The following is a 22,295-nucleotide window of genomic DNA, read 5'->3' as shown; positions in this document are numbered from 1 at the left end:
TATATATTATTATTATTGAAAAGAGAGTTAAAATTAATTTATTTGTTTTTTTCTTATATTTCCAGTAAAATGTAAGAAACTATTTTTTTATTTTAATTTACTGGAATGCTGTAATAACAATTAGCTAAGTACCATAATTTTAATTTCTAGTTTTTTAATCACTTAAGACTCGAAGACATTAAGAAAAATTATGGAATAACAATTTTCAGTTTCGAAATATGTGATAGTACTAAGTAAAGGCTATTTGAACAATGGACTTAAGCCACAATTAAACAAGAAAGAAACTTCTCTCATTATTTTCTTAGGTTTATCTAGACAGTTTTATATTCTGCAAATACCCTTTGTTGACATCTCAATTAGATTTGATTTGTTTGCTATAGTATATTTTCAGTATTAAAAAAAATGTACGGATTATAAAACACAAAAAAAAAATTCATACAATTACAACTATGTATTCATTATTTAAGGAACTATTTAGCGGAAATGCTATATCAATATTTAAAAAATAATAGTAAGATTTGTATTATTACTTAACCCTTGCGTTATAAACAGTATTGTTACGTACATTTAAATTAGGATTAGCATTTAACATGGTAAATTATTAAAGAAAAGTAGGCAAAGGAAACAATGTGCTCATTCAAGCCTTATTGTATTATAAAATTATAAAAACAAACCCAGTAACTACTAATAATAGCACGTAAAATTTATTTTTTTTCATAAATAGTATCACAGTCAACAGTAGCTTAAAAATACACGTAGGTACGTACAAAAATACAGTATATAAAAAATATATCTAAGGGGAACTAGAAGCTCAGTTTTCTTTTTTCGATGCACTCATTTACTCTGTTTTCGTTAACCTCGTTGTTGGTGTATTGGCATCCAAACGTGGTTAAGTCGTAGTCGAGCACTGTTATTTCCGTTGAGATACTCCCCCTGCCGTAGGTCGACATCGAAAGCATAGACGCCGTCTTCCGAATTTTTTTCCTGTATCGCCTGTTCTGAATAGACGTCGTCCAACTTTTGAACACCTGCCAAAAGAAAATACGTATGATACTCTACTCAAAACTTTCGAAACCTTAGCGAAAAAATGGTATACCTTGAAATGTTGCAAACGGCGGTAAAAATAAACGTTTACTTACTTTTAAGCAGTTGTGGCTAGTCCACTGGAAGAACTTTTTCACCGACATGACCCGCGATTGATCTGGCGCTGCTTGTACCACTCGCGAATCAGAATTGATAACGCGCGCGCCACAGCTCGCGTATATATAACATGCACTGGCCCCCTCTCTTTGCTCTTGCACTTAACTCTACACCCTATTCCGACCACCCCCTAATTACATAACCAGCTCCGTATACGAAATAATAATATTCCCACACTTCGGAGGATGTCGCATGAGAATTATTATTTAAATATTCGATCGGATTCACACGGTATTTAGGTGGGTCGTTTTTTGCAGCGATGTCCGCCCCCCAGCGGCCGAAGAAACCCTTAATCATTTGCAATCTTCTAATCATTTATAAAAGAAGAGGAAAAAGAAGCCCACAGGTCGTTTCCCTAAAGAAAGCTTTAGTTGAAAATGTGGGATCTTAAACGTTTCGCTGTCTACGTTTTTCGGTATCAACTTGCGCAACACCACTTTCTGCGACATTTTTCATAACAAGGTCCTCGTTATTCCTCCCTTGTAATAAATACACATTAGTTATCTCATATTCGGAGAAATATTTACGATTATGCATCACATATCGTTTAGGGGAACCGTGCGTCGTTTTACGGGTGAGTGAATCGAGAAAATAATACAAAAATATACGACATTTGTATATCTAAATGTGCTGATTACTAAATCAAATAGAATCACACATTTCGGTAAATTACGATGAAAACAATGCACTTGATTTATTGGGCATGTGGTCAAAACAACATGGAGTAATAATTATCGGCGTTGTTTTTTTTTTAAGAAAACAGTGTTGAACTTATATCGTAAGCAAGAAATATTTTTTTTTACTCTACGTTCTGTTAATATTTATAATTATATAGGATCATATCATTTAATGTATAAGAGAAAATCTCAAAAGCTCTAATCATTCATAACAAGCAGTTATCGTCAATGACTTATACGGCAAGAACTAACTTTTTTAATATCGTCAACGTATTAGCGTCATATTTCGGAACGATAGGAAAAATTTGTCATACGGTCATCGTATCACGACTTATTTGTCCTGATGTGCTGATAATAAATTATTAGCTTCGTAATTGGTAATCCTAACAGATTCGTTACTTACTTTACGTAAGCGTTTGCATTCTAATTACACGACAATCTTTGTCTAAAAACAAAACTTTTACTAATTCGTTAATAAAAAGGAAAACGTTACAACCGCGTTAATGTCTCACCAAAGAAACCGGAATTAACGCAATTTTAAGAAAGAAGCAAGTGACGCAAGTGGATTACTGATTCCAAATTAATTATTTATGGGAGGACAATTAACTAATTGCCCATCCCCACAGTACAAACTTTGAAGTAACTAATAAATAATACATCGTTTATTATTAAAAAAAAGGGGAATTCAAATTAAACGTTATATTTTCTAAGTTCATCGCGGTGGTTTAGATCAAACCGTAAACTTCCGAGAGATTTAAATTTTAGATTAATCCAAACCAACTTAGATAACGAAGTTAGCAAAAAAACCATCTACGTAAATAAACGGGTCCCATTAACAACAATGCTATCAAAACAGGTGCTTCGGTTATGAATATCTACCTGACTTTATGAATGCGGGTAGAGCGGTAGGACAATTTTTATCAACCGATGTGCCGCAGAGAGTGAGAGAGACGGAGCGTGTTCCGGCTGTTGTGCCGGAATAAAGCTCCTGTTAATGTTAAATATGGGAATCCTAGTGTAGTAGGGACTACCCGAAACTGTAAGCGCGTCGTTGTCTTATTTAAACAATGCCTAGCACACTTATTTCTTTATCTTTACCATAGGATCCTCCTCCGGACGGAGGTTCTTACCTACTTAGGGTTAGTGTAGGTTAAATGGGCTCCACACGCGACACTGTTGGTAGAATATGTGTAAAAAACAAAAACATGGGTTAACCTTTGCTAGAATTTTTCGCATTTCGCGAGTTGGACGCGACTTTTTGTTTCGGCAAGCTGAATTTACCACTATAGATGCTAAATATTATGTACAATAACATTAGTTTCCACAGTCATAAAAATGGGGGGGAGCTTGTTTAATTGTATAATTTTTACGTAAATTCACGTTTTTTGCTTATAACTTTTTTCCGTTCATTTCCACGAGAAAACAGTACAGTACTTTTTTTCTGTCTTCAAAAGACCTACAAAACTAGCCCTCGAACGTCAAAAAATATTGAGTAGACCAAAAGTTATAAACAGAAGAAGTTTTGAATTACACATTTATAAACTGCGTTATTATTACTAGAACGTTTTGGCGTCGCATCCTCTCATTCCTTATCACTGTCTAATAACTCACACGAAATCTGGAATCGATAAGTTGAATAGTTTACAAGTTATGGTCCCATAAACAAATTAACTAATTATTAGTCTGGACGATCCCGAGCATCTTCCACAATCACACTGAATTTTTTCATGGTAGATTTCATAATAATACATTGAAAATAACATTTTTTTTTAAATTTCAAATTTGCAACCTGGAAAGTTTTTTTATTTTTTAGCCTTAGTTGCAAAATGAAATATACGGCGCACGCGCGTGATATAGTCATATATTATAAAATAATAGTAAAAAATCAGGTGCCGAACCCTCTCGCCGGAATCTTCAGGTTACCAACCCCCGACCCCCGTGGGGGCAGTTCGGTGGCGTGTGTGTGTGTGTGTGTGTAGGCACAGTCGACCGGACGGCACTGTTCGGCGTACTTATGAGAGTCGGCTTCCCAACTATTTCCCACGTTTAGGACACCCTAAGCAAGTCATGTCATTACAACCCCATGCCACCGTAAATGCTACTATTTGCATTTCGGTTTCTCTCCTTTTTCTTCGAAAGCCCGCAGAACGTTTTAGAGCGACAGCCTGAATTAATTTCGCCGATTTATTTCTCGACAAAGGGTTTGTTTTACGTTTTGGGAAACGCTTAGTTGTTTGTCATTACACAGGGTGATGCGTCCGACCCACAATTGAAAAACTGCACTGAAAAAAAAGTATTTGGATCAAATGAGCAGATAAGTAGTTTTAAATGGAATTATTTGCCGTAAATGTTAATTTATTCCATTCAAATGTATATACTTTCGTCAAACTATGTGAAATATTTGCTGTATTCTATAATTTTTCTTAAAATTTATATTATTTCTAAATATATATAATTTAATTTAAATCTTATATACATAGTTTTAAAATTTATTATCTCGGACTGCAATATCTCTTACAGTTCATCATAAACTGCAAACATATTTGTTTCAAAAGTACCAGTTCTTTAAAATATTTACATATATTTACAATTTAGTATTAATGTAGGAATTATTCAAGACAAATGTAGCATATTATAATCAAACTTGTTTTCTTGAAAGAAAATTGTAGGTCACAGAATGGTGTAGGTGAGAAGTAGCACGATAGACCATCAACATCAAATATTTATTTTAAATGCTGCCTATTTTTAAAGTAAGAAATTATATTTCTGGGTAGTTTTAAATAAATAATTTTCTTCAAAGAAGAAAATATTTTCTTGCGTAAATATAAACGTGCGATATCTTAAAATCAAATGTTGTACATTTGAAGCAAGAATTTTTTTTGTGTTTGGAGTGATTTTTTTTCAGGACATGTGAATTGTGGCTAATTATGGAACCTACAATTCCGATATTTTTTTATATATATATTACGCCCCAGAAATAAGTGCCAAAATTTTAGGCATTTAACTCATCAAAAGCGACAATTTTTTCTAACATTTACTTTCTAAGCTCTTCGTTTTAAAGATAATGTAATTCCTTTTAAATTTAAAATGCTTGTTACTCACTACGAATTAACAATAAATAAAAAGTTGCATAAAAATGTGTTTTAGAATTTAACATTTTTTTTTCTTTCTTTTGTTGTTTTTTTAAAAAAAAAACAAAATGAACCATTTGAATTTGAATAGCGAACCATTTGAATAGAATGAAATATTTGAATAGCGAACCTTTCCATCTTCTTTTAATCCGTGCTCGTTAGCGTTGTTTCGAAAAATATTGTTGATTTTTAGTTAAAAACGTGCTAAAAATTTGGCACTTATTTCTGGAACACCCTGTAGAATTGTATGTGCGCGCTTATAATCCGATTAAATGGGCCTTTAAATCGCAATTTTGGTCAACTTGCCTGATTTTTTTTTTAAGTTAGTTTGATGTAACAACAAGTGACAGTAATGTTTTTTTTCAACCCCCGGCCAGGGGTTAAAAAGATAAAATAAGGGGTTTTTCAAGATAACTCGAAAGCGGTAAGTGCTAGAAAAAGTTTCTTATAAAAGTTCTACATAAAAATGGTCTATTGACTTTTTCTTATACCTACCATTAAAATTAGCAGTTAGTGTCAGTAGAAGTTAAGGGATGATTTCGGAAATTTAAAAAATCATAATAAGCAGAAAAATGAATTATTTTTATAATTTTTTTTTCAATCTACTCTAAAAAATGTCTTCTCAGAGAAATACATAGATATATTTTTTAATTTTTAATAAAAAAGTTATAACAATTCACAAGAAAAAGTCAATAGACCATTTTTTGTAGAATTTTATGCTGTACAACTTTTGCAAGAATTTTTTTTCTAGCTCATACCCCTTTTGAGTTATCTTGAAAAAAACCCTTTATTTTATCTTTTTTCACCCCTGGCTGGGGGTTGAAAAAAACTGTCACTTACTGTTATTATATACCGCAAATTAACGTATATCAAAAATTCACGCAGGTTGACCAACATTGCGATTTAAAGGCCCATGATTGGACTATGTATTATTGCTGTACGAGTTTGCTACGCGCCATTTTAAAGTCGTATTTTTTTATGGCGATGCTGACGAAGCGCAGAACATTAAAAAAACAATGGAATTATTATTTTTGCTGTTTTATAAAAAGTACATAATAAAAAAAAATAAATAAAAATACTTTACTAATCTGATGGGTCTGAAATATTTTTCAATTTTTTAATAAAAAATACTTATTAATATTTATTTAAAGCACCGTGTTTAGTTTAGGTGAACAACACAATTTCAATCCACCTGATGTGATATGACAACAGTGCGTGTAAGTAATTTATTTCGGTGTGACGGTGCGTTTGTGTGTCTTCAATTATGTGTGATATTATGAAAAAAACATGTACACGAATTAAGAAAATGAGATTTGGCAGCAACGCATGCTGTAACTTCCGGCAAACGGCAAAAAATACGTTTCTGAAGGTCAAAGGTGGGCCTTCCACGAAAGTTGCGCCCTGTATATAAAAAAGTAACTGACCACCACCGCACGTCACTGCAAATTTTTAATGGTCGACCAGTTCGTAATAAAAGTGGTGGCTTAAATGCAGCTAATGAACTTCCTGTCCAAAGGAACACACGTGCAAAGGTATTGTTAAAATATTCATAATATGTTGGCAGCGGCCGTTTTTTTATGGATATTGTAAAACCTAAAACCCTTGCCGCTTGACCGTCGCATATTATTTTGTGCGAAATACAATATATGGAAACGCCCTTTGTTGTCCGAGATTATCTTCATGGATGATGAGCGAAACGGGTTTCGACGATTGCAAATAAGGGGTGCAATACTCGCTGAAAGTTTATCGCAAGCAAACACTTATAACTCTGTCCGATCAGTTTTAAGTTTAAATTGCCTAATTTTTTATATCTTCCGCTTATTTAAACGTAACATTTGCATATATGCAATATAGTAGTTAGGCATAATCTTCGTGCCCGCCCATTATATTTTTATATTAAAAAAAACCTGCAGGGCAACCAGCTGAACTCATTACCTCGCGCATTATTCCAGTTCTACTAGTTCGTAATGCGTTGCAAAAATCACATAAAGGACGATTATTTTCGGCGAGGAAGGGGAGGACCTTCTTTGTATTACGATTTTTGGTAGGCCCTATTCACTGGCCTCGCTTAGGCTTAGAACATGTTCAGTTATTTCATCCCCTATTAGAGCACAGTTAAAAAAAAATTTTATGCGAACAAGTTTAAATTAATTTGAAATAAAAGTTGCTGTTACAAAACCTCTAATGCTATCAAAGCCAGCTAGGTAGCTAGATCTGTCACCCATTGAGTTCCGAGGTGGAGTTGGTGTAATAGGAAAATACTAAATAAACAACTTCAATATAACATTTATTCTAATTATACTAAAAATTCGAAATCACAATAAATCATCCACGTCAAGTGAGATCATATAAGATATATTTATAAAAAATACACCGCCTTCCGGCGAAATCTTCGTTATAAGTTCTGCAAAACTATCTATGGTACACTAGAAAAATAAATAAAAATTCGTTAGGTACAATATAATGACTAAAACCTCCCAAGGCGGGCGAAGCTAAATAATACATGTACAGCAAGGCTTGGATTTCTTCACCTGAACACTGGTATAAGGTACACTGGAGGGCACTTGTTTCACTCTAAATTAACTCTTCAGTAAGCGACTTCCGCACCCCACGGTCGGTAAGGTTTCATCCCTTGCGACGTGGGAATACTTTGACTGTAATTCTGGTGATGGCTCGTGGTTGGAATACTGAACGTGTTCACTGGGTATTGGTGGGGACTGTACGCCAAAGCCGATGAAGTCGTGGTGGTCAATGGGGTCAAGATAGATGTGGAAGGAGCTAATCTACTACTATCTGTGGAAGGCACTGGAGGTGTACTTTGAGCGCAGGAAGTAGACACGTCGAAATGTCCCAGATCGTGATGCATATTCTGGTGATGGATTGGAGGTGGTGGGGGTTGATGAGGGTTCAAGTTGCCGATCGGTCCGTGATTCGAAGCTGGCGAGGGAGGCAGCGTGTTCAGAGGGGGGTAGGGTTGAGAACTGCCGTAACCCCATGGAGCGGTTGTCGCTTGTTTTGAAGCTAACTCTCTTTGGGCAGCGCAGCATTGGAGGTGTGAAGTCAACCGTAATCGTAGAGGATTTTGAACGTCCAGGCCTTCGATTCGCTCGAGGTATCTCACTACTTCTGCTACGCATTCTCTGAAGCCCATTCCGTGGTAGTCCATTGCGTACTTGTGGGGGTCGTAGGCGAACGAGTCCAAACCTGGAACAGAATGAAAATGTAGTTGTTTTTACTTATTAGTTTTGGCAAAGGCAACTTAATGGTAAATAAATTCTAAAAAGTACTGCAATTTTTTTAGTACTGCTGATCATTCAGGTGAAATTTATTTTAGAGGATATACCGGGTGATTCAGTTTGATATTGGTGACCCCGTATCTCTTTTATTTTAACAAATCCTATATATGTATATTTAAATTGCCGCTCAAACTCTATCAAATGACATTATTAGATCGTCTCCATGGTAACATCTGTCAAAATTGCTGTAGTCAACTGTTTTTGTTCAAATGGCACACTATATATTTTTTTATCGATTCTGGAAGATATTTTTTTTCTGCGTTCAGCTATATAAGGAAGTCTATATTAGAAATATTGCTAGAAAAACAACAAACAAGATTAACCCTACTTTCAGTAGCTTTACTCAGAAAAATGATAGCCAGCTGCGGAAACAACTGAATTTTGACGTTTCTAAATAACGGTTTGTCAAAATAATTGACATTTTGTACCTACCTATTCTATCTATACTTATGATAACATGAATACTTACAGTAGTCAAGAAATACTAGATATTATTTTAATTTATGGAGAGCGGCGAAAGAACGCTAAAGCTGCCAGGTATTTATACCAACATCGTTTTCCGCAGAGACAACTTCCGTCAGATAAAATTTTCGGAAAATTAGATAGGAATTTGGCGGCAGATGAAAGTTTTCAAAAGAAGAGTTTTTAAACCCAGAAAGGCAAGAGATGAAGAACAGTTAATGAAGATGTTAAATGGCCTGCTAGATCTCCGGATCGCACTCCTACAGATTTCTTTCTTTGGCCTTACCTAAATGATATTGACGATCTTCGAAAGAGGAAGCCTTGTGTACTTTTAAATTATGTGTTTTTTTTAAAGAATAGATGGCATTACTACATAACCTCAAATATGACGAAAAACAGCACTTTTAGGTTAGGATATCTCAAAAACATACACTGCAATCTGAGAACTAGTATACAATCACAAAATGTTATGCAGAATAACTTCAAAACAACTTGCCAAAATTACATAATACAATAGTAGATCTTGAATTTAGACCTAATACCTTTAAACGCCATCTATAATTTTTAAAATAAGAAACCCATTTTTGCCGTGGCAATTTATTGTTTAATAAAAACCAGAATCGGAAGTGGAGTAAAAAATCTCGGTTTGCCGGCTAATTCGTACAGATTTCGATTTTCAGATACCGACGTATAAAGCTAATTTCTGGGGTGGTGTGAAAGGCAAACGAATTAACGCAATACGCTGGCTAAACGTTTATTACGTGGGGAATCAACAAACCTGTTGCGAGTTATCAATGATCAGTCAGTGGCTCGAAGTTTTCCCACGAGGCCCAGCGAGCACTACGGTCTAGCGCTACAGCTGGCCTACCGCAGTTCCCACGCCGCACGTATAACCCCTTAATTCATATTCACCTGCTACTCGGCTAGAATGCCGACCAATAAACGGGTACGGCCGGTATTACTATTAGGCCACGGTGCCCGATTTTATGAATGAAACTGTTTTGTTTTGATTAATTCTTACGGCATATGGAGACGGAGAAAGTTGGGCCACCCCGATTCACTTTTTTATTCGTTTTTTTACCTGAACGCCACCCCCTGAACTGGCGGAATAAGTCCTATGTTACAGTTAACGCGGTGCTTTTTCAAAAGTCAGGTAAAATTATTAGAACATTGATGACAACGTGCCTTTTTTATTCATTTACGTTGTTTCTCTTTTAATGCGAATAACATGACCTACCTTTGGCGTGGAGCATTTTCAGATGGTCCACGGTCATTTGTAAAATTTCGGCTTTTTCCAATTTGGCTGATCCTTGTTTCTCGAATGCACTGGGCACGAGACGTTTTAGCTCGCTCAAGGACATATTTATGCGGTCTCTGCGTTTCTTCTCGATCACACCCCTCCGTTTCTTCCTGGATAACATTTGGCAACTGTCCGCGTCACCTGGAGAAGTGCATCTGCAAGAGACAAAAGTTGACAATTTCGCACATCCTTACCACAGCACCAAGAAGTGAAATACAAGAACAGAATAGATAACTAAATTATTTCTTGCAATTTTTAACATTTCCTTAGGCATCATTGTTTTATTTATTTATTAATATTAATATTATTTATTAATAATTTAATCTTTTATTAAAAATTCTTTTAAAAAATCGCTACGGTTTCCAAATGGAATATGGTTTTTCCAGGTTGGCCATTTTACTTAATTAAATTTTTAATTATTATTTTAATAATCTAAGTGTCTGATAAAAGTATCAGTTAGATAAATCTATATCCTTCACTCACTAAGGCATACAGTGGTGTGTGAGACAGATACAAACTTAAAAGGACCCATTAATTCATTATATGAATTTTAATCGGTCCTTAATCATTTTATTCTGGTCTGGAGTGTATCTGGTCGTCTACCTCTTGTTTTCAATTGACAATCATTTTCAAGTTTGAGATTTTTAATAATGCAAAGCTATTTTCAGAAAAATAACCCTTGATTGATCCTTTTTATTAATTTTTTCCACGGGTTGAAAAAATACCTAATAAATAAAAGAAAAAAACGAAATCTGTGCAACAAATACATAACTTCGGACAATAAAAAAATGTCTTCTAATTTTTACATTTTGCAACGTGTGAAATATTTAAAAACATTTATAAAATAAACCTTTGTGGCAAAAGCGTTAGTCAATATTTATTTTGCCTAACCAAAAATCTCACCGAAAAAAGGGTAGACAAAAAATATGTCATACGTCAATTATAACAAGTGTGTTATATAGAGATTTTTGGTTACGGTACTTAAAAATGCGATGTCCTTACAGCAATAATTAAAAAAAATTAAATTGACGTATTAACAGTGTATTACAAGAAATAACTCAAATAAGGAAATGTCAAAACTGCTGTATGAACTGAATTCTTAGGAAGGTCCGGTATACTTACTGCTCTTTCGAGGACTCCTCCGAGTAAACGTCATCACAGTCACTCTCGGAGAGCGGCCTCTTGCTGCCCCTCGACACGGGCTGCCAAGAAGCGTTGCCCGGATTGCCCCCCGAGTACCCCCAGTGCAGAGGAGTGTTCTGGGACAGGGAATGATCCATATTGGAAATGGGTCACTGTCACTGGCACTTGCGGCGAAGATGAAGATCGGAAATGGGCGCGTGTCGAACGGCTGTCAGTCTGTGGACCGCGCGTGTACCACCGCCGATTGTAATGTTGAATGTGTCTTGCCCTGTTGATCAACCGACGGCCCTAGCGACGTCCAGACACGTTTTCTCCCCCACCACCATCCCCACCCGGTAGTGCGTGGCACACGCGACCTGTTTTACCCTCTTACTTGAATTTGTTACTCACCCCAATAGTGTATCTTTCTCTGGTGGTTTTCATTCATCCGATGGGTGATCGCTGGCTACCACGGGGCCAGCGCGTGTGTATACCCCGAAATCGGCGAATTTTTAGTTTTTCCCACATCACGGATACAGTCGAATATCTCTCGACCGATGCCAGAGGATTAATAAGAGGTTCTGCAAAATTGCAGGCGACCATGCGTGTGGTCGCTAATTAATTTTGCTTTATATCTAATGAATTACATAACTTTATTAAAAGACCCAATGATTTTTTAAATGCCGCTATCAACTTCTCACCCTGTAGTTATATTCTGAAAGGTACAGATCAATAAAGCATAATTTAAAATGAACACCCTGTTGCTATGGTCGAAATAAAGTATTTTTTATCATTATAGAATATCAAACTGTAGAAGACATTTGCTTTTACTAAACACAAACAGACGTTTAATGTTTTAAAACAGTCAGTTTCACTCTGTTGTCGGCACTTTGATCTCATTCCGACGTTTTCGGTGACCTTGAAAGAAGAAGCGCTAATCAGGGCCGTAATAGAACATTTACTTGTGCAGCAAAGCGTATTAAAATCTTCTTAAGTAGTTTATTCACTATTTGCCAGGTAGCAATATGTTATGTTATATATTATAGAGATTTTCAGAAGCATTTTAAGGTAATATGTTACGTGTATGATACGCCTGCGTAATAACCTTAACGAATTCTCAAGTAAAAGGTTCGAAATCTCTAATTGTATAATTACATTTTACGTCAAAATAATAAAAAAGTGTGTTAATTTTGATAAAATTCTAGAAAATTATTTTTGCACTTGAGATTAACGCTTGCAATTGTATTTTGTATTCGTAATAGACAAGCTTTTATTAATTTACATATTATTAACTTTGACCATATATTTTCTAAAAAAAATAGCATAATACATTTAAATTTGGTACAGGTAAGTTTTTGAGGATGCTAATGCCTCAGGTTAGTTAATTTTTCACCATCTGCTAGAGGTCGCTGGCTGTATGGTATTTCCGAAGTCAGTTTAACATGCAAAAAAAAACGCCTAGCAATAAAATTTAATGACTTTCATAAGGTCTCCTTGAAAATTTCTATTATATGTTCATTTGGTCAACAACATGTTTTAATTATTTATGTCCTCGAACAATTTTATTTATATTGATGGTAAATTTCGTTTTGTTCCGTTTGAAAAGGTCTCCAAAATGACATTTTGTAATAATATTATTTCTCCCTTTCGCAATTGTAATATCAATGATTAATATAAGCTGCCTATAATAAATTATATATACCTGAATCACACCAAATTCCGCATTGCTGCATTGCACTGCTGGGCAATTTGTCAACCACTTGTCAACAGCTGAGATTTATTGCCCAGTGGCCCAATCCAGCTATGTTTGTATTTCGTTTGCGCTCGCATTCTTCAACTAGGCGTATGCATTTCTACCACCTCCACGTTTATTTCGACCAGACCTGTATATGGTTATGGCTAAATAAATATGGGAACAAGTTTTTCAAATATTTCAATGCCGAGTTGCTGCGTCAGCGACCGAACCTGGAACATACCTCTTGGTTCTTCAATTGATATCGGAAAGACTATACCTAGTGACATTTTATGGCATTACTTTTTTTGAGGTTGGGATTTTTACGGTATATGTCGTGTATTATGATGCATAATTTCATTTTACATACAACCTTCTATTCTATTGCTTAATATAAAGGTTGTCCATAAACAACTGAGCCATCATTTAAGGGCAAATTTCTGAAATGAAAATAAACCGATTAAATCGTGTTGTTCCATTTTAATACTTGCTGTCTTTTGGGAACCTACCCTTGAAATATGATTCATTCGTTTCCGGATACCCTGTAGATCTTTTTAATGTATTATCAACCCTAAATTCTTTTTTAAAAACACCCTGTATATTACTCTAAAAAAGTATCTCAAATAAAAGTCGCGTCAAATCAGTTTCTCCATATTTTAAAATTAATTTGGATTGTACGGGGTGTCCAATTTCTTCTGAGCATTACTTAATTTTCTCAAACGGAAAACCCAGTATTTTTTAATTTCTCGTTGAATTCAAGGCCTACCTTGATAAAATTTGACGTAAATAAAAACATTTGCGGCAATATTGCAATATTTTACGACAGTTTTCGAAAAAAAAAAATTTTTAATGTTTCGACCTCCACATATGCAATATCTGATCTTAACATAATTTTTGCAATTTCTTGGATATTTCTTCAAGATCACGTTACCCAGCTGGCAATCTCCGATTTCGGCATAAAATTTAAAAAACCTCTAAAACCGATAAATATTCTCTATAATCCCATTCCTTCATTAAATCAAAACACCACTCAGAATAATGTAACTCGAGGGGGTGTGGGAACAAACTTTTCCTTTTTTTTTACCTGTAAAGGGCAGGTCTTACCCCTTTTTTTAACATTCTTTTCCCTCTACGTGGGCCCACATCACACTGAAATATTATACATAAAATATATTTACCGTAAATTATAGCAATAAGTTTTTTACAGATGGGTAGGTGGTTGTTAACGGTACAAAAACACGGAAACGCATCACTTTTATGCACAAAAGGATAACGGGAAAATATCATACATAAGTGTACTGTTATAAATACATACAGATTCGTTTTCAAAGGAAGCAGATGAGGGTTTGCTATTTTAGAGCCTTTATAGTACTTAATTTTTTTATACCTATAGATAATCTTTTTCTTGCAAGGTAATTATTTCATTAAAAAGAATAAGTATGACAAAAAAATTTCGCTTTTTCTAGCATAAATACAGGAAATTGTCAGAGGAAGACTTGCCACAAATATATAATTACAGACAATAGAAATAATGGTAGACCGAGGTTTCTAGAAATGTATTACATATTTTTAATAATTTTTGTGCCATAAGTCTTTAGCTGGAACTTATTTGCCAATCCGGATGCATACTTCGAAATATTTTTGACTCGAACGGAGAAGTGATTAGCAATTTAGGTGGGGTGGTTCTTCGCAGCGTGGAAGGGGAAAGTTGTAAGGGTATCGTGGGAAACACACTTTTCTGGTCGTCACACCGCCAGCCACGCGCCTGGCCTAGCTTATAACAAAAATGCATTGTGCCTTACTATCGGGGTTTACGTCTAAACAAAACCTCACCCATATATAATTGTTGCGAGGATGCTTATAAAGGAAGGAATTCGGTCCTTTCGCGTGTCTACGTGTGTCCAATTAAGTCTTCATAACTTATTGCAAAATTAGAATTTTTTGATTAAATACCTTACAAACACATATTTCTATATTTTCAACCTATTTTAAAATTGTTTACCTTTGAATACCATTTTATTTCTCTAAAAAGCCGTTCACATCTACTACACCTTAGTGCGACATCTAATAATAGACATAAGTGGAAGTAATTATTCGAGTATCTAAAAATACTTGACAAAACGCTTAATTTTAAATAAACCTTTGTGTTATTGCAATAGTACTGGGATAAATATCGCGTCCACGGTAAATGTAACGTCGTCCATTATATTTTGTAATAATTGTGTGGCACCGTTGAAGAAAACAAATTAAAATTTATGATAAAAACTCGTCTACATGCAAATTTGTGAAAATGAACGTGCCATTCAAAATTCTTTACGTAAGCATATTTTGTGTACTATTTATAGCGAAGCAACAGTAATTAAGGCGGTAAAAAAAAATGAATTTAATTACTTGTCAACAAACTTAACCGCATTACCATTTTTTTGAGTCATTCAGTTACTATTAAAGTTATTGTTTTAGATATGATCGGACTCTATCGGTGATTTTCGGTCAGCCTTCGACTTCGACGGCACAACGGTTCTGTCAGTCCCTCGTGTTAAAAATACTCCAGAAAAAAGAGAAAATTTTATATGGTGGTGTGGTCTTTTTCAAATTAACCCCGTCACCAAAATGTCGGGTGACGTCCAGCCGAGGAAAAGAAAAGACAAAAAGAGAAGAAAAGGTATTTTCTATAACATTAAATATTTATTTTTAGCAGCGCTATTCCACATAAGTACGTCGAATGCTATTTTTAATGCGTGCTGTGCGAGAAAACCGATTAAATATTTTAATTATTTGTGGGAACCTTCCCCGTGACTTTTTTAGACGAAGGAGAACAGATACCCATCCAAACCCATGCTCCCTTACACACGAATTCGTCGAACGACGATGTTAACATCCACGTGCACAAAGAAAGTGGCACAGGGGGTGGAATTTGTGCCAAACTAGTATTTTTTGTGCTGCTATCAGCACTTGCTGTAGTCATTGGTATGATTATTACACAATATCGAGGACTCACAGACGGTAAGTTCCACAAATATCTTTAATTCGCACCAAAATCCCCGCATTCAAAAATTAAACACACTTTCAAAAACCGCAGTATACAGGGTGATTCAGTCATAATGTCATTCATTTTAACCACGTATTCGGAGCGCGTTCGACCGTTGAAGCGAAACAGCCGATTTCGCCAATCGTCTTCAATTTTGCAATTGGTTTAAAAATTAAAGTGCAGCAGATCCCAACTTTATTAACAAAGTGCTATGGACGGATCAGTGTTGCTTTAATCATACTGGCATTTTAAATAGGTAGGTACCATACTACTCTTTGAAAAGCAATACGTCACTAGGTATACGTACTACAAACAGAATAATGAATTGAACGTAATACTAAAAACTCATATTCAATTATAAAGTGTAGTGAAAACGTTAACAATATTAAAAATACTAAATTGTAATAACCTAACATTCGAAAACAATTATTAACTTTATACATTTGTTTTTATTAACAAATAAATAATAATTGTTAATATTTAAAATGTAAAAAATATCTTATTCATTCATGCTAGGTAAAAAGATGTTTTTTCCTCGTCGTTCAGTACGAATTGAAAGCACAGTAAAAACTAAGTTAGGTCAAGATAAACTGAGATTAGGTCTCTATAAACCTTTGTGGGACAGTAGTCAGGAGCGGTCCGAAAAAGGGGTTTAAATAATGATTTGATTTTTTTTTTTTTTTCAGTGTCAATATACATTTTTTATTTTATTTATTCATCTTCTCATTTTTCCCTATATTCCATTAAAATTAATGACATTATGACCGAATCGCCCTGTATAGTACTAACGGAATTATATATATCCAATTGTGTTTTTGGGTTCAATGAAAATAAGTATGTACAAGCAATCGTTTACATTTTTCTAGTTGAAACCGTAGACACAGAATCAAGGTTTTCACAAATATTTGAAGGTTGGATAGATTCTAGCCCTGATCATCACGATGATCATGATATAGAAGAGGCCTTAGATCAAGAACTAGATCACGACGAAGAGAACGATGAACACAATGCTTCAGAGGACGACGATGAAGAAGATGAAGAACATGAACCAAGCGAGGAGGAAGATGACGAAGAAAGCAATGAAGATACTGAAGTATCTGAGGAAATGAATGAAGTCGATGAAGATGACGATGACAACCTCGATGAAGATGAGGAAGAAGCTGTGGAAGAATCAGAAGAAAATCAGTTAGACGATGACGAAGAAGATGAAGATGTACAAGCATCTGAAGAAGAAGGAGATAAATCAGAGGAAAAAGATGACGATGAAGATGAAGAAGACGAAGACGACGATGAACAGGATCATGATGAAGACGAACAAGAATTAGAAAATATTGAAAGTGATGAGGATAAAGATGAGGATAATGTTGATGAAGTATCTACCGAGAGAAAGTCCGGAGAAGACAATGAAGACCAACAGGCTGATGATGATGAAGATGAGGATGATGCAAAAACTCAAAAAGTGGGACATATTTATATTAATAAGCATGTTTTACTAACGTTTGTTGATGAAATTTTAAATAATGTTCTTAATGCATGGATATTGGAACTTCACTGATGATCCTCAATGTTTTATAGATCTCTATTCTAATATTACAGACACCTGATACAGCTAAAAGGGTCAGTACAGACATTGCAGACGATGACACACCAAGCAAGGAAAAACAACAAGAAAGTTCAGGCAGTAAGTCGTTTTTGTATAATTATTAATATTAAATGAGACTATTTGTATACTCCTTTAAATTATAAAACTGTTTAAATTTGTGCCCTTCTGGTGTATGAAGACAAGAGTATAAAATTGTAATATTAAGTTTTTATTGAAAACATAATGGGATATTTTGGTTAATGTAGAAAGAATTTATCGTTAAAATTACTTACAGTTAGAATTAAGAATGAGATAAGATTCAGTAGGCAATATTCGTATTTAGTGTTTACAAACACGTATTTGTAAATCAGGAAATGCAAATTTTTATAGCTGCTGAATTTTGCAGTGGCAGTCAAACTCGGTGTTGGCGTAGCCCTATTGGTGGTAGCACACCTTGTTTTGGTTAGAAAATGGAGGACTGGTCAGTAAATGCATGTGATTGATGTTTCATTCTCGTAAAAAAATATATTTCTAATAAGTTAATAAATGTTGTAAATATATGCCTCTGCTTACTATGCAACTAACACCTGCATTTCCTGGTACGTTGTTATTTGTACTGCTTTCAATGTAGTTTTGCTATCGTCTCACCATTTTTATTTTAAGTGTCCAATTCAGTTAAAACTAAAACTAAATCTTAAAGATAGTTAAATATTAGCAAATATTTCACAAGAATAAAAATGGAATAGGTATAGCTTCATACAAATATTATTCACAGACTTATGAAACTTATATGGAGAGATAGCGAAAGAATAATCGACTTATACATGTATTATTTGTTTTTCTTTAAAATTTGAAGCTCCAGATGATAAACCAAAACCTCCCAAGGAAGAGCCCACTGAACCAGCTCCAAATCTGAATCGAAGAAATACCATTGTTATGCCTCCAACTTTCCAAGAAGTGGAACCAGATATGGAACCAGAAGAAGAAGGTACTTACTTTTCCGTAGAGTTTTTTGTATAGAGATAAAAAAAGGCAATTAGAATTTTGCATTAATTTTTATGAAATGTTCCATAATACTATCAGATTATTCGGAAGAAGAAGAACTAAGCGAAGAGGAAGTCCATGAAATCAAATCGGCTAAGGCAAGATACCAAGAACTTAGATCGACATACACACGTTCCCTAACCCCTGAGGGTGAAATTGACTATCACAAGCCGCCAGAAACTTACGATGACGAATACGAGGAAAATGTGGACGATGAAGAAGACGAGGAAGTTAGTGAAGAAGAGGAAGACGACGATAAACAGGAGGGCGAATCCGAAGAGGAAGAGGACGACTACGATGAAGATGAAGACGAGGAATTGCTCAAACGACTAGAAGCCAAGTACGGAAAATTACGGCAAGGTGATAAAATAACGTACATTTAAATACTCTAGCTTTAGTATATTTTATTAAATTCTTAATACATTAACCAGAATAAACTAAATTTTTGGAAACAAGTCAACGAAATATTTCATATTGTTCTGCTCTACAGGATATTTTTCAGGGAAAATAATAACTATACAAGTAGTACTGAAAATGTTGAAATTTTATCTGGTATGTTTTGATAATTTGTTACGTGAATGTAGGTACTGCCGAAAGACAAGCAGATGTTGAAAATTCAGATTCCGAAAAATCTGATGACGGCACTGGATATCAATTTTCAAATATAACAAATAAAGATGATTACAAAATTAAGAGCAAGATAGATGAGGCTCAAAAATCAGTACAAGATGTAAGTTAAAGCTATATGTTACAACTTAATAATAATAATTATGAATATTTTATTAGGAATAATTTTAAAAAATCCTTTCCTACAAAACAACTGTTCATTAGCTTATACCCTGATTGTTGATTTATTAATATTGTTGATTTTGTTTTTCTCGAAGTAGCCTTTGAGCAGCTATGTTTTATTTTTTTCAGTGTATTAATTGGAATGTTGACTTAATCCCTACATGTGCGTGTTTTCTTAATACTTTTTAAAATGTTCTGATACAATATTCCATTAGTTTAATATTTGTTTTGGTTAATCACCAGCTTTTATTAATTTTCCGCACCACGATTAATAAAAGTTGAGTGATTTCCGCACATTTTTATCAATTTTTGATAATATACTAACAAACTACCATACCATTTAAGACTGTTTTGTGTTAATAACTATGTTTTGTTTGTTTTCTTTTTGTAACCATCAGAATTCAGCTTACGCTATTGAGCTTTTCGATAAAATCCTGCAAAAATACCCCTCCTCCCCTAGAAGCATTTACGGAAAAGCATTATCTCTGGACTATTTGGCTGACCAAAGAAGAAGCAATGATATTTTACAGCAAGCGCTAAAGTTTTATATGCAACTTCTTAATACGGAACACGTGCCAAAGGCATTATTTGAGGTGGCAGCTGAACGTTGCATCAACCGGATGAGATTTGTAGGTAATAACGTTTTGAGATATTTTAATAAATAAACATTATTTTGTGGGTTATCTTCCAGGACAATACAGAAATGCTATTAACGTGCACAAACTACTCGTACATAAATTTCCTGATAACCCCAAGCACTCTAATAATCTGGCTGTTACTTATTTAACAATTAACAGGTTAGTATATCCCGAATATTACTTTTTATAGACTTTCATTCATGCTAGCAATCCATAAACATCATTTACTCTCAATACACAATTTTTTGTTCAATACGCCTTTAAAAAATAAAACACGTGTGTATATTCAGTTAGCACCGTATTAAAATAAATTGCGGTTTTAGAGTGGAAGAAGCAAGATCTGTTCTTAAAAAAATTCTTGAAAAATGGCCCAATGACGGATTAGCATTAGTACACTACGGTTTTATATTAAAAACTGTGGATAATAAATTAGAAGGAGCTGTAGACTATTTAAGAAGAGGCCTTGAAACTAGAGCCGAGGGCGTTATAGATGGCAGGTTTTACTTTCATTTAGGGGATGCCCTAGCTCGTTTAGGGCAGCACGAAGAAGCTATGAAGGTATTTTCATTATATTTTTCACCAACAAAAACATTTAGACAAAAAAATTTTAGGTGTATGAAGAAGGCGTTGAAAACAACGTTTTCCTGTCAAAATACCAAAGATCTCTATACAACGTGCCAAGACTGACCGGTAAGCCATGGTGGGACCTAACCGACTTGCCATACCTAGACTTATACCGTCTTCTAAAACAAAACTGGCAAAAAATCCGCGACGAAGGCTTAGCTGTCTTAAACGAAAAAGGTTACTTCCAAGACGAATCGGAAAACCTTAAGGATACGGGAGACTGGAAACAATTTGAGTTGTTCGCCAGGGGTCAGAAGAACTTGAAAAACTGCATGGTATGCCCTTTCACGTGTAGCATCATCGAGCGTGTACCGGAAGCTAGGAGTTGTAAAAGAGGGCAAACAAAATTCAGCGTGATGCATCCTGGAACACACGTTTGGCCTCACTGCGGACCAACTAATTGCAGGCTAAGGGCGCATTTGGGGCTTAAAGTGCCTCCAAAGACTTTCATAAGGGTTGCCGATGACACAAGGTATAGCGCTAATATAGTTGGTTATTGTAAAAATTTACATAAAATATATAGGTTGTCTCTGTAAAGATCAGACTGGAAGTTTATAGGAATCAAAACCAAAAATATACTCTAAGAATGTAATAAAATGGACTATTCTTGGCTCGAGCTGTTCAAGTTTTCGAGAAAACTGAAAAAAAAAATGATCTTTTTCATTTTTACGAAGTCTATGAAAACTAGATTTTTGTTTTAATGCCTTGGTTTCAACAAACCGTCATCATTTCTTTTGCAACTCTTCTCCTTGTAGTTTTCCTGCAGTTATTGAATTTTTTGTACTTGTGATCCACTATTAAAATGTTTTAAAAAATGCTCTTAAGTATCATATAAAATCATTAAATATTCTAATTACATATAAATCTTGTAAAAAATACGTTTTTGACAACCACTTCTAAATTATTTATTGAAACTCAAAATATAGATTAGCCAATCAGTTGCTATAATCTCAGTGATCTCCTGTCGCCATAATTTGGAAGCACCCTGTATACAAGATTTCAGTGTGCATAGTTTTGTATAATTTATCTTGATTTATCCAGTTCTACCTATCTTCGAATTTATATTAATCGAAGTCTCATTCAGTAGTTAATTAACCTTAGTATTGTTTCATTGTGCGTCATGATTAAAGCTTGTAATACCTGTTTTCGTCATTTCTAGGAGTTGGGAAGAAGGAGGAATATTCGTATTCGACGATAGCTTCGAACATGAGGTTTGGCACAACGGAACGGAGTTCAGATTAGTTTTAATTGTTGACGTTTGGCACCCTGAGCTAACAACGGCCGAGAGAAGGAATCTCTCGCCCATTTAAAACATAAGAAAATATGACTGTTTTTGATTTTCTCTTAAAAAAAATGTTTAAAAGTGTAAATAAAACATAAAAAGCAATAAAAAACTATACTGTACTAGCATTATTTTCCAAATAAAAACTTAACCTATACTTAACTTCCGAACAAAATCAGAACATCTGAACATAGAACCTTTTGTCACCGATTTTGAAAATGTGTAGATGAAAGAAGCTTGACTATTTTTTAAGTCGGTAATCAAGAAATGTATAAATTATATGTCCTATATATTATTCTTACTATTATTATGTCAATGATTAAAATTACAACTTACAACTAATATGTAACGATTGTTGAAAATTATTCGTGGCAGTCACACACTAACC

The 22,295-nt window shown here is 34.5% G+C and overlaps 2 protein-coding genes across 4 annotated transcripts in view; one reads left to right on the top strand and one right to left on the bottom strand.

Annotated features, from left to right (window-relative positions):
* The window catches only part of LOC108916991 (aspartyl/asparaginyl beta-hydroxylase), a 38,298-nt gene extending 16,269 nt beyond the window's left edge, over positions 1-22,029 (top strand). Inside the window, exons 1-14 of one of the 3 annotated variants that reach the window (XM_018723394.1) lie at positions 15,022-15,237; positions 15,381-15,582; positions 15,726-15,923; positions 16,815-17,407; positions 17,545-17,629; positions 17,937-18,011; positions 18,387-18,518; positions 18,614-18,934; positions 19,159-19,304; positions 19,762-19,996; positions 20,055-20,160; positions 20,325-20,559; positions 20,613-21,097; positions 21,785-22,029. In XM_018723394.1, coding sequence (XP_018578910.1) covers positions 15,531-15,582; positions 15,726-15,923; positions 16,815-17,407; positions 17,545-17,629; positions 17,937-18,011; positions 18,387-18,518; positions 18,614-18,934; positions 19,159-19,304; positions 19,762-19,996; positions 20,055-20,160; positions 20,325-20,559; positions 20,613-21,097; positions 21,785-21,935 — 2,814 coding nt within the window. In that variant the 5' untranslated portion in view covers positions 15,022-15,237; positions 15,381-15,530 and the 3' untranslated portion in view covers positions 21,936-22,029. Of the gene's footprint in view, positions 1-15,021; positions 15,238-15,380; positions 15,583-15,725; positions 15,924-16,814; positions 17,408-17,544; positions 17,630-17,936; positions 18,012-18,386; positions 18,519-18,613; positions 18,935-19,158; positions 19,305-19,761; positions 19,997-20,054; positions 20,161-20,324; positions 20,560-20,612; positions 21,098-21,784 lie in introns of those variants that run through there. The other 2 variants (XM_018723395.1, XM_018723396.1) reach the window with 2 other exon arrangements.
* Positions 7,596-11,346, bottom strand: LOC108916992 (hairy/enhancer-of-split related with YRPW motif protein). The gene is made up of 3 exons (XM_018723397.1): positions 11,189-11,346; positions 10,004-10,221; positions 7,596-8,212 (listed from the first exon to the last, which is right to left on the bottom strand). The coding sequence occupies exons 1-3, from the start codon at positions 11,344-11,346 to the stop codon at positions 7,596-7,598; spliced, it is 993 nt and encodes a 330-aa protein (XP_018578913.1).
* Positions 22,030-22,295: the final 266 nt, after the last annotated feature.

This window comes from Anoplophora glabripennis, unplaced genomic scaffold (genome assembly GCF_000390285.2).
Source record: "Anoplophora glabripennis isolate ALB-LARVAE unplaced genomic scaffold, Agla_2.0 scaffold2, whole genome shotgun sequence".
NCBI lineage: Eukaryota > Metazoa > Arthropoda > Insecta > Coleoptera > Cerambycidae > Anoplophora > Anoplophora glabripennis.
The sequence above is the reverse complement of the archived record's forward strand: the minus strand, read 5'-3'. Positions and strand labels throughout refer to the sequence as shown.